General features: G+C 47.9%; 1 protein-coding gene across 3 annotated transcripts in view; it reads right to left on the bottom strand.

Moving 5' to 3' along the window:
• FAM169A (family with sequence similarity 169 member A) overlaps positions 1-12,762 on the bottom strand; it is a 369,278-nt gene that overhangs the window by 79,680 nt on the left and 276,836 nt on the right. For all 3 annotated transcript variants that reach the window (XM_086960774.1, XM_086960772.1, XM_086960775.1), the window contains exon 11: positions 626-800. In XM_086960774.1, the coding sequence (XP_086816900.1) occupies positions 626-800 (175 nt within the window). The remainder of the gene's footprint in view (positions 1-625; positions 801-12,762) is intronic.

Genomic DNA, 12,762 nt, shown 5'->3' with positions numbered 1-12,762 from the left:
AAGTTGTAAGCTTCCAAAATGGTATTTAGTACATTTAAAGAAGCCTGTTTGCTGTTGTAAACTTCTAATTGGAGTATTTGGAACTTTAGAAAGGTTTGGCTCATCTGGCCCTAGCAGTATAATAGGTTTTAGAGAAAGTAGTCATGAGATGAACTCAGGGTTCATCCTACGATAAGTGCAGAGGGCTGTAGGAGTAGGGGGACTGGAAGCAGGGCCTGAGTGACAGGCAGGTCCTATGTCAAAAGCGACCTAAGCAACGCAGAAGGCCATGACGAAGGCCCTGTTGTGTCTGAGGAGCTGGATGGAGGACATCCCGTACACCAAGAGCAAAGCAGTCACAGCTCCATACAGTGTTTGGAGGCAAGGAGAAATGTATAATGGATAAGACAAAAGGCAGGAACCTGACTGGCCTCCGCTGGGCCTTGAGCGCCCGCGACAGAGACAAAGTCTGTGCTTATTGGGCCTTGAAAATTGGGAGAGCGAGGTCTCCACTTACAGGCATGGTACCGAGGATGGCCACAAGCCAAGATTCTGTGTATTCATTACAGAAACTTGCTTCAATTATCTAAACAATTATAATTGAGTAATTAAATATATATTTCAATAGATTAGCTAGAAATCCTACCCCTTCATCCTCCAGATTCTCAGGTGGTTGCTTGTATGTTTCTTCTCTGTCTTCATGACTTACGGGTGGTGCTTGTTCTTGCACAACATCAACAGTAATTTCTTCTGAGGATTGGTCTGTTCTGTTTTCCAGGCATTCCTCAGTATTTGCAGATTTGAGTTCCAAAGCTTCTGACCTGAAAAACAAGAAAACACAAGCCAAAAGATATCATACAAATCTTTGATTAAATATTAACTCGTACAGGATCCACGTGTCATATCATATTTTTGAATTACTTTATTTCATTCCTCTCTTCCTGAGTAGTAGCAAGGTTGAGGACATTCATACCATGGAGTAAAAATGCACAAAATAGTATGCTGTTTTCCATGTCCCAGTGTACTTTTTCAAAACCGTATTATCCATAGATTAATGCTATGGATGCACTTTAGGGATTCCAGTTCTAAAAGTTCAATATTGATTAGCCAGTGGGGGGCATATTCATACTATGCAATTGTGTTGACATTCCATTTACAAGGACATACAGATGCTGCCTAGGTTCAAACCTAAAGAAGAATGACGAGTGCAGTAACTTGTGTAACTTACATGTCTGGTGTAGGATGTACAATATCTCATAACCCACTGGACAGGCCCACAAGAGAAACACAGAATAGTGGGTCACCGTATTTGAGCAATGGGGGCTTTGCACCCTCTGTTAACAGCACCGGCTATAGACTGCTGCCTTTTCACATCAAGTACAAAGGCATTCCAAAATCAATAGACTAAAGTAGTACTACTCAATTTTATATGTATCTCTGCATAGGGATGACACCAGAGACTAGGAGATATTGATAATAAAACGGATTAGAAACTCAATGAATAAGGAGAATAGGTGCAGAACCTGCCAGATACTCAGCCACGTCCTTTGTTCAACGGTGACTGCATTTACTCTAGCTTCTACTCCTCTTGTGTGCAGCCGGTGCAATACAATACAAGGGATTTGCAGTACAACCAGTCACTGCCATCAGTGTATGCTAGCTTTACCCTTTGCCTAATCTGTGACAGGGTGGCTTCTCCACTAGGGCGGAGGAGGGTCTCCGCACTGCTTTCTCGCAGTGTAAAAAGCAACCACCCACCTGCGAATCAAGTCGGCTGTGACTGTAATGTATGGGTGTCTTAGGTGTGAACCAGTTCCAAAGCGAAACCAAAGGGGATGATGGACGGAGCGTTGATAATACAAACACTCACCCCCAGTCAACTGATCTGGGTTTAATCCATCACCGTTCTTTAGCTCACTCCGCCACCCCAGTTCAAACATGGCCATATGCAAATCAGTCTGACCCTGTGCCTCATGGGAACAGTCCAGCCCGAACTGCCAAGCCGTGTCTTCCCTGGACCGGAATTAAGCTTCCCAGGACCGGTTTCTGCCATTACAGCCGTCTTCAGCCGGGCTTGCTTGAATCCAGTGGCAAACTGAGCAAGGGACTCACGTCTGAGCATACCCTGCCAACTTAGGGCGAACAAAGAAAAACCAAAGGGGATGATGGACGGAGCGTTGACAACACAAACACTCACCCCCAGTCAACTGATCTGGGTTTAATCCATCACCGTTCTTTAGCTCACTCCGCCACCCCAGTGAAAATCAGTCTGACCCTGTGCCTCATGGGAACAGTCCAGCCCGAACTGCCAAGCTATGTCTTCCCTGGACCGGAATCAAGCTTACCAGGACCGGTTTCTGCCATTTCAGCCGTCTTCAGCCAGGCTTGCTTGAATCCAGTGGCAAAGTGAGCAAGGGACTCACGTCTGAGCATACCCTGCCAACTTAGAGCGAACAAAGAAAAACCAAAGGGGATGATGGACGGAGCGTTGACAATACAAACACTCACCCCCAGTCAACTGATCTGGGTTTAATCCATCACCGTTCTTTAGCTCACTCCACCACCCCAGTTCAAACATGGCCATATGCAAATCAGTCTGACCCTGTGCCTCATGGGAACAGTCCAGCCCGAACTGCCAAGCCATGTCTTACCTGGACCGGAATCAAGCTTCCCATGACCGGTTTCTGCCATTACAGCCGTCTTCAGCCGGGCTTGCTTGAATCCAGTGGCAAAGTGAGCAAGGGACTCACGTCTGAGCATACCCTGCCAACTTAGGGCGAACAAAGAAAAACCAAAGGGGATGATGGACGGAGCGTTGACAATACAAACACTCTCCCCCAGTCAACTGATCTGGTTTAATCCATCACCGTTCTTTAGCTCACTCCGCCACCCCAGTTCAAACATGGCCATATGCAAATCAGTCTGACCCTGTGCCTCATGGGAACAAGCCAGCCCGAACTGCTCAAACGCTCCGCCCATCATCTCCTTTTGTATCGCTTTGTTCGCCCTAAGTTGGCAGGGTATGCTCAGACGTGAGTCCCTTGCTCACTTTGCCACTGGATTCAAGATAGCCTGGCTGATGAGGATTATGAATCTGAAACCGGTCCCAGGATGCTTGTTTCCGGTCCAGGGAAGACATGGCTTGGCAGTTCGGGCTGGACTGTTCCCATGAGGCACAGGGTCAGACTGATTTGCATATAGCCATGTCTGAACTGGGGTGGCGGAGTGAGCTAAAGAATGGTGATGGATTAAACCCAGATCCGTTGACTGGGGGTGAGTGTTTGATTTGCTCAAACGCTCCATCCATTATCCCCTTTTGTATCGCCCAGTTCCAAAGCGACCTGGCTAGCATGCCACTGGAACTTCTCAGCATCAATTAGATTCCATGAGAAAAAAAATTCAGGGCACGAAAAATCTTAATTGTCATAAAGAAGCAGTGACAAACCCTTGTTTTTCTAGTACGGAAATATTTTTAACAGGTTTTGGACTTATCTATTCACCCTCATTCCTACGGTGTGATACCAAATATCATTGTCAGAATATTGCCTGCCATAGACATTATGTACTAAATATTGTCTACAAAAATATTGACCCACTGGAGATGATATTTTTTCATAAGAGTTTTAGGACACAATGTTTATGTCAGATAATATTAAGGTATACAATGTTTTGATATGCAACAGAGATTACCTGTATAAGAGAGCATCTAGAACTAGAGACACACATATCAAAGACAATAACAGATGCTAGAAGTTAATATTACATGCTAATAATGTGCCCTCGATTTAAACATTGGAGGCACAAAAATCAGGATACAAACTATGATGGTGCAAATGATTTTGAAACCAGAGCATTATACAGAAATAAGTCTACATTTATGTATGATATTCACACAAGCCAAAATATTTTATTTGCACTTTTAACATGCATACATTCTTATTCACGCTAGGAACTGGCACGCAGAACAAAGCAAAAATCACATTCTTTTCAAATGCTCAAATAAAGGACTATTGTGCTGGCTCCTTCTGAAGGCTGAGTCGTTATTTCCCTCTTACATGTGTGGAATAAAGAGAAAGAAAATGGCCATTGCTCACGACAAACCTTTGAACCCGAGACCAACAAGTGACCTCCGGACACTTAAAAATGGAGGCTGTCTGCCGCTTGAAAGATATTCACACATCGGCCACTGAATGTGAGGCTCATCCTCAAGAATGTTTTTTTCCAGCCAGATCTATAAAGGTCACTAGGAGTGTGGAAATTGCAGAAATTATGTTAACATAAGCTAAAGCCATTTTGTTTGTGGCATCCATTTGGATTAGCCATGTGATTCTGCCGTCTTCACTGTTGTCTGCCTTTCTATTCTGCTTGAGTCATCAGCTTTAGTAAACTCCTTCTATTCTAAGTCAGAGCAATGTATGAACTCAGGAAGGCCTGTTGATGCTAGAATGCACCTGTTTTAGAATGTAACTGTCAGTCTATTCTAACTGAAGTAAGTAGTTCTGTTTCCCCTTCCACTTTGCTGACCAAGTGATATTTGTCTGCCCTTGTTAGTCGATAGCTACTCCTGTGTACGCCTGTACCTTCTATTTGAGTCTCCATGCTTAATCAGCAGCAAACAGGGTATAAAAGACCCTTGGTTTCTGTATTCCATGTACTACCTCATACAGTGCCCAAGGGTGTTGTATTGATGTAGTCCCACTCATGAGTGTTAATAAACTTGTTTTCTTGATATTCGAGCTTCCGTGCCAATCTCTATTTTGTTGGTTCAAGGACCAGTGGACAGATACGGGTGAACCCCTGCATTGGTAGGCCCCTAAAAAGGCTAATTTCCACAGGAGTTCCTCAAGTCCCAGTGGAGAGACAGTGTGTAATAGTTTAGTTACCTCCCATCTGACCTTCTCCAAGGTTTTCCAGGCAGAGATCATCCATCGGATAAGTAAAGGCATTTGCCTTAAAATATATCTGACTAGCATCCTCGTGATATACTGGTGTCCAGTGAAACAAGCTTAGCACCCCAACCCAAAACTATCTTCTTCACACCTCTGAATCCTAATGAACTTCAAGATGCACTTGTACACTCTGGCATAGGGTATGGACCACCTTGCTGTCATGGTGAATAGACTCTTGAACCCTCAAAGTTCAACAGAAGATTGCTCTCATAAAGCCTAAGTGGAAAGAAGCAATTCTGCAAGACCCTAGTCTCTTGGCTGCCCATTCGCTACTAAGGAATTATTTCTGACTTGGATTAGGGTCACCTTGACAAAGAATATTAGGACAATTTACACTAGTGGTTAGAAAATATGAAACCTTGAATAGCTAGAACAACATTTGGGCACCACTACTGATATTATCATGGAGACCAATACAAGCAGGCAATGGTTAGGTGCCAACACAAAAGGCAATTCTACAGGCTATAGCTGGTGCTCTATATCTATGTCACCCAGAGTCTTGGCTGGCAGGAGACCCAATATTGAATCCTCTTCAGGATGTGTTTGCCATTAGGCGTACGAAGAGGTTTGGAGGCCTCTGCAGGGATTCCCTTGATGGGACTCTCAAAAAGACCTCTCAGGTTCCTGTTTTAAGGACATCTTGGTTCATGCTAGAAACCTCCCTAGTCTCTTGAATTAGTTTCTTGAACTATTTTCCAGCTTCTGAAGTAGTACAGCTACCGGATGGTAGACTCTTCATTTCAGCCCCCTCACAGATAGACCTCTTTGCATCCCACAGGTACAGGCAATGTCTGAAATTCCTCAGATAATGTTGTACCAGGCACTTGCACAACCAATGCTCTTTTTTATTAAAAGAAATGCACATATCAATCAAAATATCATAACAGAGGTGACTCAGCAGGGCATCCTGAGCAACTACAGATGAGCAAGGAACCCCTCCTTCATTTATTTATTTTATAATTAATCCTACATAAAATATTTCTGGCATTACCATTTATACATAAGAAATGGGATAAGTGGGTGAAAGAGTGACCAGGCAGAAAAAAGCAGGCCTGTTTGTCTACAAGCTATTCTAGAGATGTAAACGCAACCCACTGTGTACCCTGTAGCAGGTCGAAGCACAGCATTGGGCAGATTATAAAGAACTCACAAAAAACATAAAGGCAGATTTTCCTGTGCTTTTCTTTTTTGACTCATGCAAGAATGATTTTACTGCCTTCTTATGAGTAAATACAAATGGCATTTCTCAAAGAAGAGGGAGGAGATTTGATCACTTGATCAACGGACACAGATTACCACTCTGAAAGGTGGAAGGTCCAGTATCAGCATGTGTCCGTATCTAGTACAGATGACGCAAAAAGGGGGTTGCTGAACTGTTCCTGTGGACAGACTAGGGAGGTTTAACTGGCGTGACCGAAGGTGTTTAAGTGACACCCTAGGGCATCCATTGTGTTGGATGTAGTTGCCTCACACACCCAGAAGGGTGTCATGCTTCATCATAGGCGTTTGCTCCTCGTCGGGGAGGCGGTGCAACCCCCGACAGGCTCACCTCAATGAGGGGCTCTTTGGCGGAGATCTTTTTATCCAACAGCCTTATGGTGAAGTGGGGGTATGTGGGCAGGATGGTATGATATTAGGTGAGGTTATTAAAATGTAGCAAGGGGTACCGGAATTCACTTTATTCTGGGGGTCCCCTGGCTGCAATTAAAATGTGGAACTAGCTCGCTAGGTATCAACAGGTTAGGTCGAGTGACCCTAGAGATCGCTAGAAGTGAGACTGGTCGACATGTTTCTCGCTCAGGGTAAAGTCACCCGCGATTCATCAGGACCTTACAAAAAGTGCAAAGAAAAGGAACAACAACATGCTTGTGTCATGTATGTGGTGTGAGTTACCTCTGTGGAAGCTCCTATGCCTAAACACAGAGGACAAAAAACAAGCAATGGTTATAACGTTTCCTGTAAACCAAAACAAGTCAAGTCATCGCCAGGGCATGAACATGATGTGGCATGCTGGTGGTACTGTAGAACTCTGAGCACAACCGGTGCATGCCTAGGTATATCGCGCGTGCAGCGTGCGTTGTGGGGAGCACACACACACTCTATATACGTGCAGGAAAGCGTGGTAGAGTAGAGTTGGTGGTTTAAAAACAAAGTTAAAAATAAAAATGCAGCAGTCTTAGAGGGATATTAATCACATCCAGTGTCATTTAAAGAGCAGTTCTAGTGATGAAGACGCCGGCTAAATCACACTGTGATTGCACACCACTAATCTCACACTGTGACCATACAAGCGGTGTTGTAAAAATGAGCAAGTTCCCTACTCACCTAAAGGTCAGGGACTACTTGCCACATGAGGGGTCGGCGGGTCAGTACAACGGGGGTGAGTCTAATGGGTGTAGCTATATGGAGCACATAAGAAAAGTAAAGAAAAGTCTCTGAGCTACAATCACAGGCAAGGCGATAGTCTGATGTGGATTGCTCTGACCTCCTTTCTAATGCTCTCGATGGTCACACTCACCTCAATCTGCCCGTGTCCGCGTGGGAAGACCTACCCATCTCCGCCGAGCTCGAGTAGATAAATGAGCTCGGCGGTCGGTGTTATTTAAATGCACCGGCGTTCGCTGATGCGTAACCACCCGCTTGAAAAATGTCACGTGGTAAAAGCAGGTACTATGGCGGCCATATTGGGATGGTCAGGGAGTCATGTTGTACCTGTCACTTGGATCGAAGAAAGCCGGCAGTATTAACCAATGTGCCTGTTAGACCTGTCTTCGTCTGGGGATACTCTAACCAGCATTATTTATTTTTGTCCCCCTTGGCCTCCCAGAGTTTCTGTTTTTATTTTTTATATATGTCCACCAGGATTTTTCAGTGCTGTCAGGGGGCTAGGTGTTCCTTGGCTATGACGCCATTTTTCCCTCATAACCTGTGAGGCCTAGTCAAGCCCCTTGAAAATCTAGGGACATCCAGAAACCTAAAATGGTGTCCACCAACTGCCATAACGGACACTACTGGAGAACAGGCCATAGGCTAACATAAGGAATTTTCTAGAAGCAACCAGTGACTTCTGCAGGTCTCAGGCCACCCTACAAAAGGCCAGTGACCAGCAGCCATTTTGTGCATTACTTGAGGTGACCAGTGTGGAGAGAGGCGACTTGAGGAGGAGGATTGTGCACTAGTGGTGACAAGATTGACCTGCGGGCCGGCTGTCATTTCACTGGGAAGTGCCCCCACCTAGGCTGACCAAACCCCACTGTGTCAGCGACCATCTTCAAGTTACCAGGAACTCTGTGGCGAGTCTGTCAAGAACTGTAATCCCTGAAGTGTGGCTACCAGGGACCGGTTAGTCCCATCCTGAAGGTTGTGTGCAGAGGGGCAAGCTGGGACCCAGCCCCAAGCTAACTGACCCTAAATTCAGGGGGTAACAAATAGCAATGCTCGCGACTGCAGCGCTCCAGATCGACACCCCCCCTCCCCTTGACGGGGAAAGCGGCAAAACCAGCTGTCGTCCCTACCTGGAAGCGACGCTGCCACCGAGTGCATTTCCTGACGTGAGGGCAACAGAAGAGGGAGAGCCCAGCTGACTTGCCTCGTCCTTCGAAGAGCTCCGTTGAGGCGCCGGAAGAGGCGGGAAGCGAAGCAGAGCCCAGCTGATTGCCTGCGAGGCGGAGAAGGACGCCGTCGGGTCGGAAGAGGTGCGCTGAGCCGGAACCGGCAAGAAGGACCCAGCGCGTCGGAAGAGGCGGGCGCAAGGCGGAGTCAGGAGGGGCCGGTCGCGTCATCGGAGGTGCGTCAAGGCAGAGCTCCAGTCAGCGGGAACATCGAGGAGGCAGAAGCGCCACATCGGACGCCTCGGTGGAGCACCTCGGACTGGGGTAGGCTTCTCTGACATGCCACGACAACTGCTGGAAGTCTTCCCAGGCACCGCGTGACACGGGCAACGCCAGCTGTATCGTCTGCAAAGCCAGAAGTAAGCCGGGGAGTGAGGGAGTGGGAGGCGGCTGTGCCGGCTTTGTTTAACCCCTGTGACTGAACAGTAAACACGGCTATGAAGTGTTGAGGCCTTCCCAGTAGACCTTGGGGGAACTTGACTTCTGCTTATTAACTCCAGGCACGAACTGTCAGGTTCGAGTACTTGTGCCAGTGGTCAAGGGACTGGGCCAGAGAAATACATTGAAGTTAGAACTTTCTGTCAGGTTCTCAATCGTTACACCCCTGGAGTTGGAACCCTTAACAGAGAGGTGTAGCCATTCAGTAAACAAAGGGGGGGAAGCCTTATTAACTCCTCTTGTCTCCTATTTAGCTTTTAGTTGGCTGTGAGCTCTGAGAACAGCGCTGCTGGGGGTAGGAGATTGTCGTGCTTGAACAAGAGCGCTGAGAACAAGAAGGGTAATGAAATGTACATGCCAGGTCTGTAATGTAAATGTGTAACCTGTATAGTGGATATTTCTGACTGTGATGACTGATTGATAAAGTAATTTTGTGGGATTGATAACAGTTTCTTACAAGGGAAATGTACCTATGAACTAGCATTCCTAGAGTGGGAAATATACTGAGGTTGGTGTAACACAGGTGCATTATTGCTAAACTAATTGTAAACCCATCTTGCATAAAAAGAAGAGTCATATTATTTTTATAAAAGGTAATGGTATTTTTCCAAAAATCGGTGTTGTGTCTTTTGTTTTAGTGGTTAATCACTGAGTTACTGTGAGTGGGTTTTGTAAGCACTTAACCAACGCCTTGAGTTTAGCTGTAACCTCTACTGTGCCAGGCTACCATATGTAGTCTAGGATACCCTAGGTCCAACATAATTGGTGTTTCAGCGGTGGGATTACGGATTTGTGCTTACACTCACTTAGGAGTAACGCAGTGCCTACCACGGGACCCCACCTGGAGTTTTCTCCCTGCGGCCCTCCTAATCTAAATTTTGCTTTTTCTAAATTAACTACTGGTGGTGGGTGGAGGTTGACCCCCAGGTCACTTTTTGGATTTCTCCTGTGTAAAAGTTTATACTCTAAATAGAAATGGAGATAAATGTGGAAGAGCTGGAAAACTATACCGTGACCCAATTGAAGGAATGGTGTCAGCAGCAGGGGGTGTTTTTTAAGAAAGGCGCCAGGAAAGTTGAGCTTCTGGCCAGTATCCGGGCGTGGGTGGAGGCTCATTCCGGGGAGGAAGTAGATCCTGAGGGGAGTGACAGGGACACTGTCCTGGAGACCGCAACACTGTACCAGGCGGGAGGGGGGAACCTTTTAACAGGCCCTAGGACACCTTCCAGAGTGGGCAGTAGTGTCTCGGAGAGGGGTTTGACCGACGCCGAGTTAGAGGAGAGGAGGATGAGAATAGAATTAGCCAGGATGGACATGGGAAGGGAGGACAAGAGGTTGGCGCATGAGCGGACCATCAAAGAGATGGATTTACAAGCCCTAAACCTAAGAACTCCCAAATCAGAGAATGGTGGCAGCGATACCCAGACCAACATCAGAGAACCCAGACCTTACCAACCAAAAGATATTATGGCATGCTATGTACCCAGTGATGACATTGCAAAATGGCTAGCCGCCTACGAGGTCTCACTGAGGGCCCATGGGATCTTGGAAGCCCACTGGGGGGGTGGGTTATATAAATACATGCCCCCCACTGGCAGGGATACCTTGTTGGCCCTAGATCAAAGTGAACAGACCTACTACCCGGCTATGAAGTCAGCGCTGTTAAGAAAGTTTGGGTTGACCCCTGAGAAGTATAGGCAAAAGTTCCGGGGCAGCCACAAACTAGGCACGCAGAACTGGGTAGACTTTTTGGATTACTCCAGGAAGGCCCTGGAGGGTTGGGTGAGAGGCAGCGAGGTAGGGGACTATGAGGGTCTATATGACCTCATACTCAAGGAACACCTACTCGAGAAATGTCTTCCCGAACTACGACAGCATCTGGTGGACAGCAAGCTGACCAGTCCCAGGAAGCTTGCTGAGGAGGCGGACATCTGGGTTAGTACCCGGGTGTCAACTAAGGGGACTGGAGGGGATTCCCAGAAGCATGGACAGGGCGCCCCCCAGAAGAAAGAGGGAGGGGAAAATAAGAGGGAGTTCTCAAAAGGGCCACAAAATACTTCGCAAAGAAGGGGCAGAGGATTCATCCCTAAGAGTAACCCCCCTCGCAACCCTACCCCTGGCCAAAGCCAGCAGCCAAGGGTTGTTCATTGTTTTGAGTGTGGTGGTGTGGGACACTATAAGGGAGATGTGAGATGCCCAAAAAGACCACCCCCTCCCCCTGGAGGAAAAGCCCCGGGAATAACTAGTGTAGTGCTCGGGAGGAGATGCCTTTGGGTAACGGAGGGGAGCGGGCGGGTGTCACTTTAGTGTCCCTGGGAGATAAGGAGATGGTTCCAAAGACCCAACTGCCCTCTAATACTACTAAGTATGAGCAGTGGGTCACCATCAACGGCCGTAGAGGGGAGGCTCTGAGAGATACAGGAGCCAGCATGACTATGGTAAGGAGTCAGCTGGTGTCTCCAGAGCAGGTCATCCCAGATGTACTCCATCCCGCCGTAATGGCTGACGGCAGATTGGGCCACTACCCTGTGGCTGAGGTTCCCTTTGAGTGGGGAGGGGTTGCAGGTCCACTTCGAGTTGCCGTAAGCCCGCCGTGCCTGTTGACTGCCTGTTAGGGAATGATATGGAGCACAATGCTGGGAGGAGGGTGGAGTACCAGACTCACTCTGAGATGCTGGGACCCCTGACTGGACTTGTGTCAGCACAAGGTCCGCGACTGCCCGAAGGGGGAGTTCACTTACGCTGGAGCCTGGAACAATGGCCCAGCCGGCTGCCAGAGGAGAAGGACAGGCGGCCGGAGGACCCTGCCTCGACATCTCCACCTCGTGAGACAGACGGGTCACCTGCGGAGGTGGATCTGGAGTCCACAGGGGAGAATGTTGCTTCCCTGGAGAACCTACCCATCCCTACTGAATGGCATGTGGAGGGAGGTCCTTCCCGGGAAGAGTTCTGTAAAGCTCAGAAGGAGTGTCCCACTCTCGAGGGGCTGCAGCAACAGGCCAAAGCCCAGGCAGCAGGGAACATTGTAGGGAGCTACCAGATTTACTGGGAGGATGGACTCCTCTACAGTGAGCCCAAGGCACCTGGACATGGTTCATCCAGGGCCTTGGTGGTCCCTCAATGCTTTAGAGCCTTCCTTCTGGAACTGGCTCATGAGATACCCTTGGCAGGACACCTAGGACAGGACAAGACCTTTGCCCGGCTTGTCCCCCACTTCTACTGGCCTCGAATGAAAGTGGCGTCTGATACATATTGTCGGACGTGTGTGTCTTGCCAAGCCAGTGGGAAAACAGGGGTGAAGCTAAAAGCTCCCCTGGAACCACTACCTGTCGTTAGCACCCCCTTTGAGAGGGTGGGCATCGACATTGTAGGGCCATTGGATCCACCAACTTCAGCTGGTCACCGGTTCATACTGGTTTTGGTGGATCATGCCACACGGTACCCAGAGGCAATACCTCTGAGGACCATCACTGCACCTGCAGTGGCAAGGGCCCTGATGGGGATCTTCACCCGAGTGGGTTTCCCCAAGGAGGTTGTGTCCGACAGGGGGACTAACTTCCTTTCAGCATACATGCGGGCTATGTGGAAGGAGTGCGGCGTTACCTATCGGTTTACCACTCCTTATCACCCACAAACCAATGGTCTTGTGGAAAGGTTTAACAAAACCTTGAAAAGTATGATACGGAGTCTACCTGAGAGCCTGCGGAGGAAATGGGACGTCTTCCTACCCTGTCTCTTGTTTTCCTACAGGGAAGTGCCACAGAAGGGAGTGGGCTTCAGCCCCT

The sequence above is a fragment of the Lissotriton vulgaris genome, chromosome 3_1 (genome assembly GCF_964263255.1).
Source record: "Lissotriton vulgaris chromosome 3_1, aLisVul1.2, whole genome shotgun sequence".
Taxonomy (NCBI): domain Eukaryota; kingdom Metazoa; phylum Chordata; class Amphibia; order Caudata; family Salamandridae; genus Lissotriton; species Lissotriton vulgaris.
Note: the sequence above shows the minus strand (reverse complement) of the source record. Positions and strands in the feature narration are given on the sequence as shown.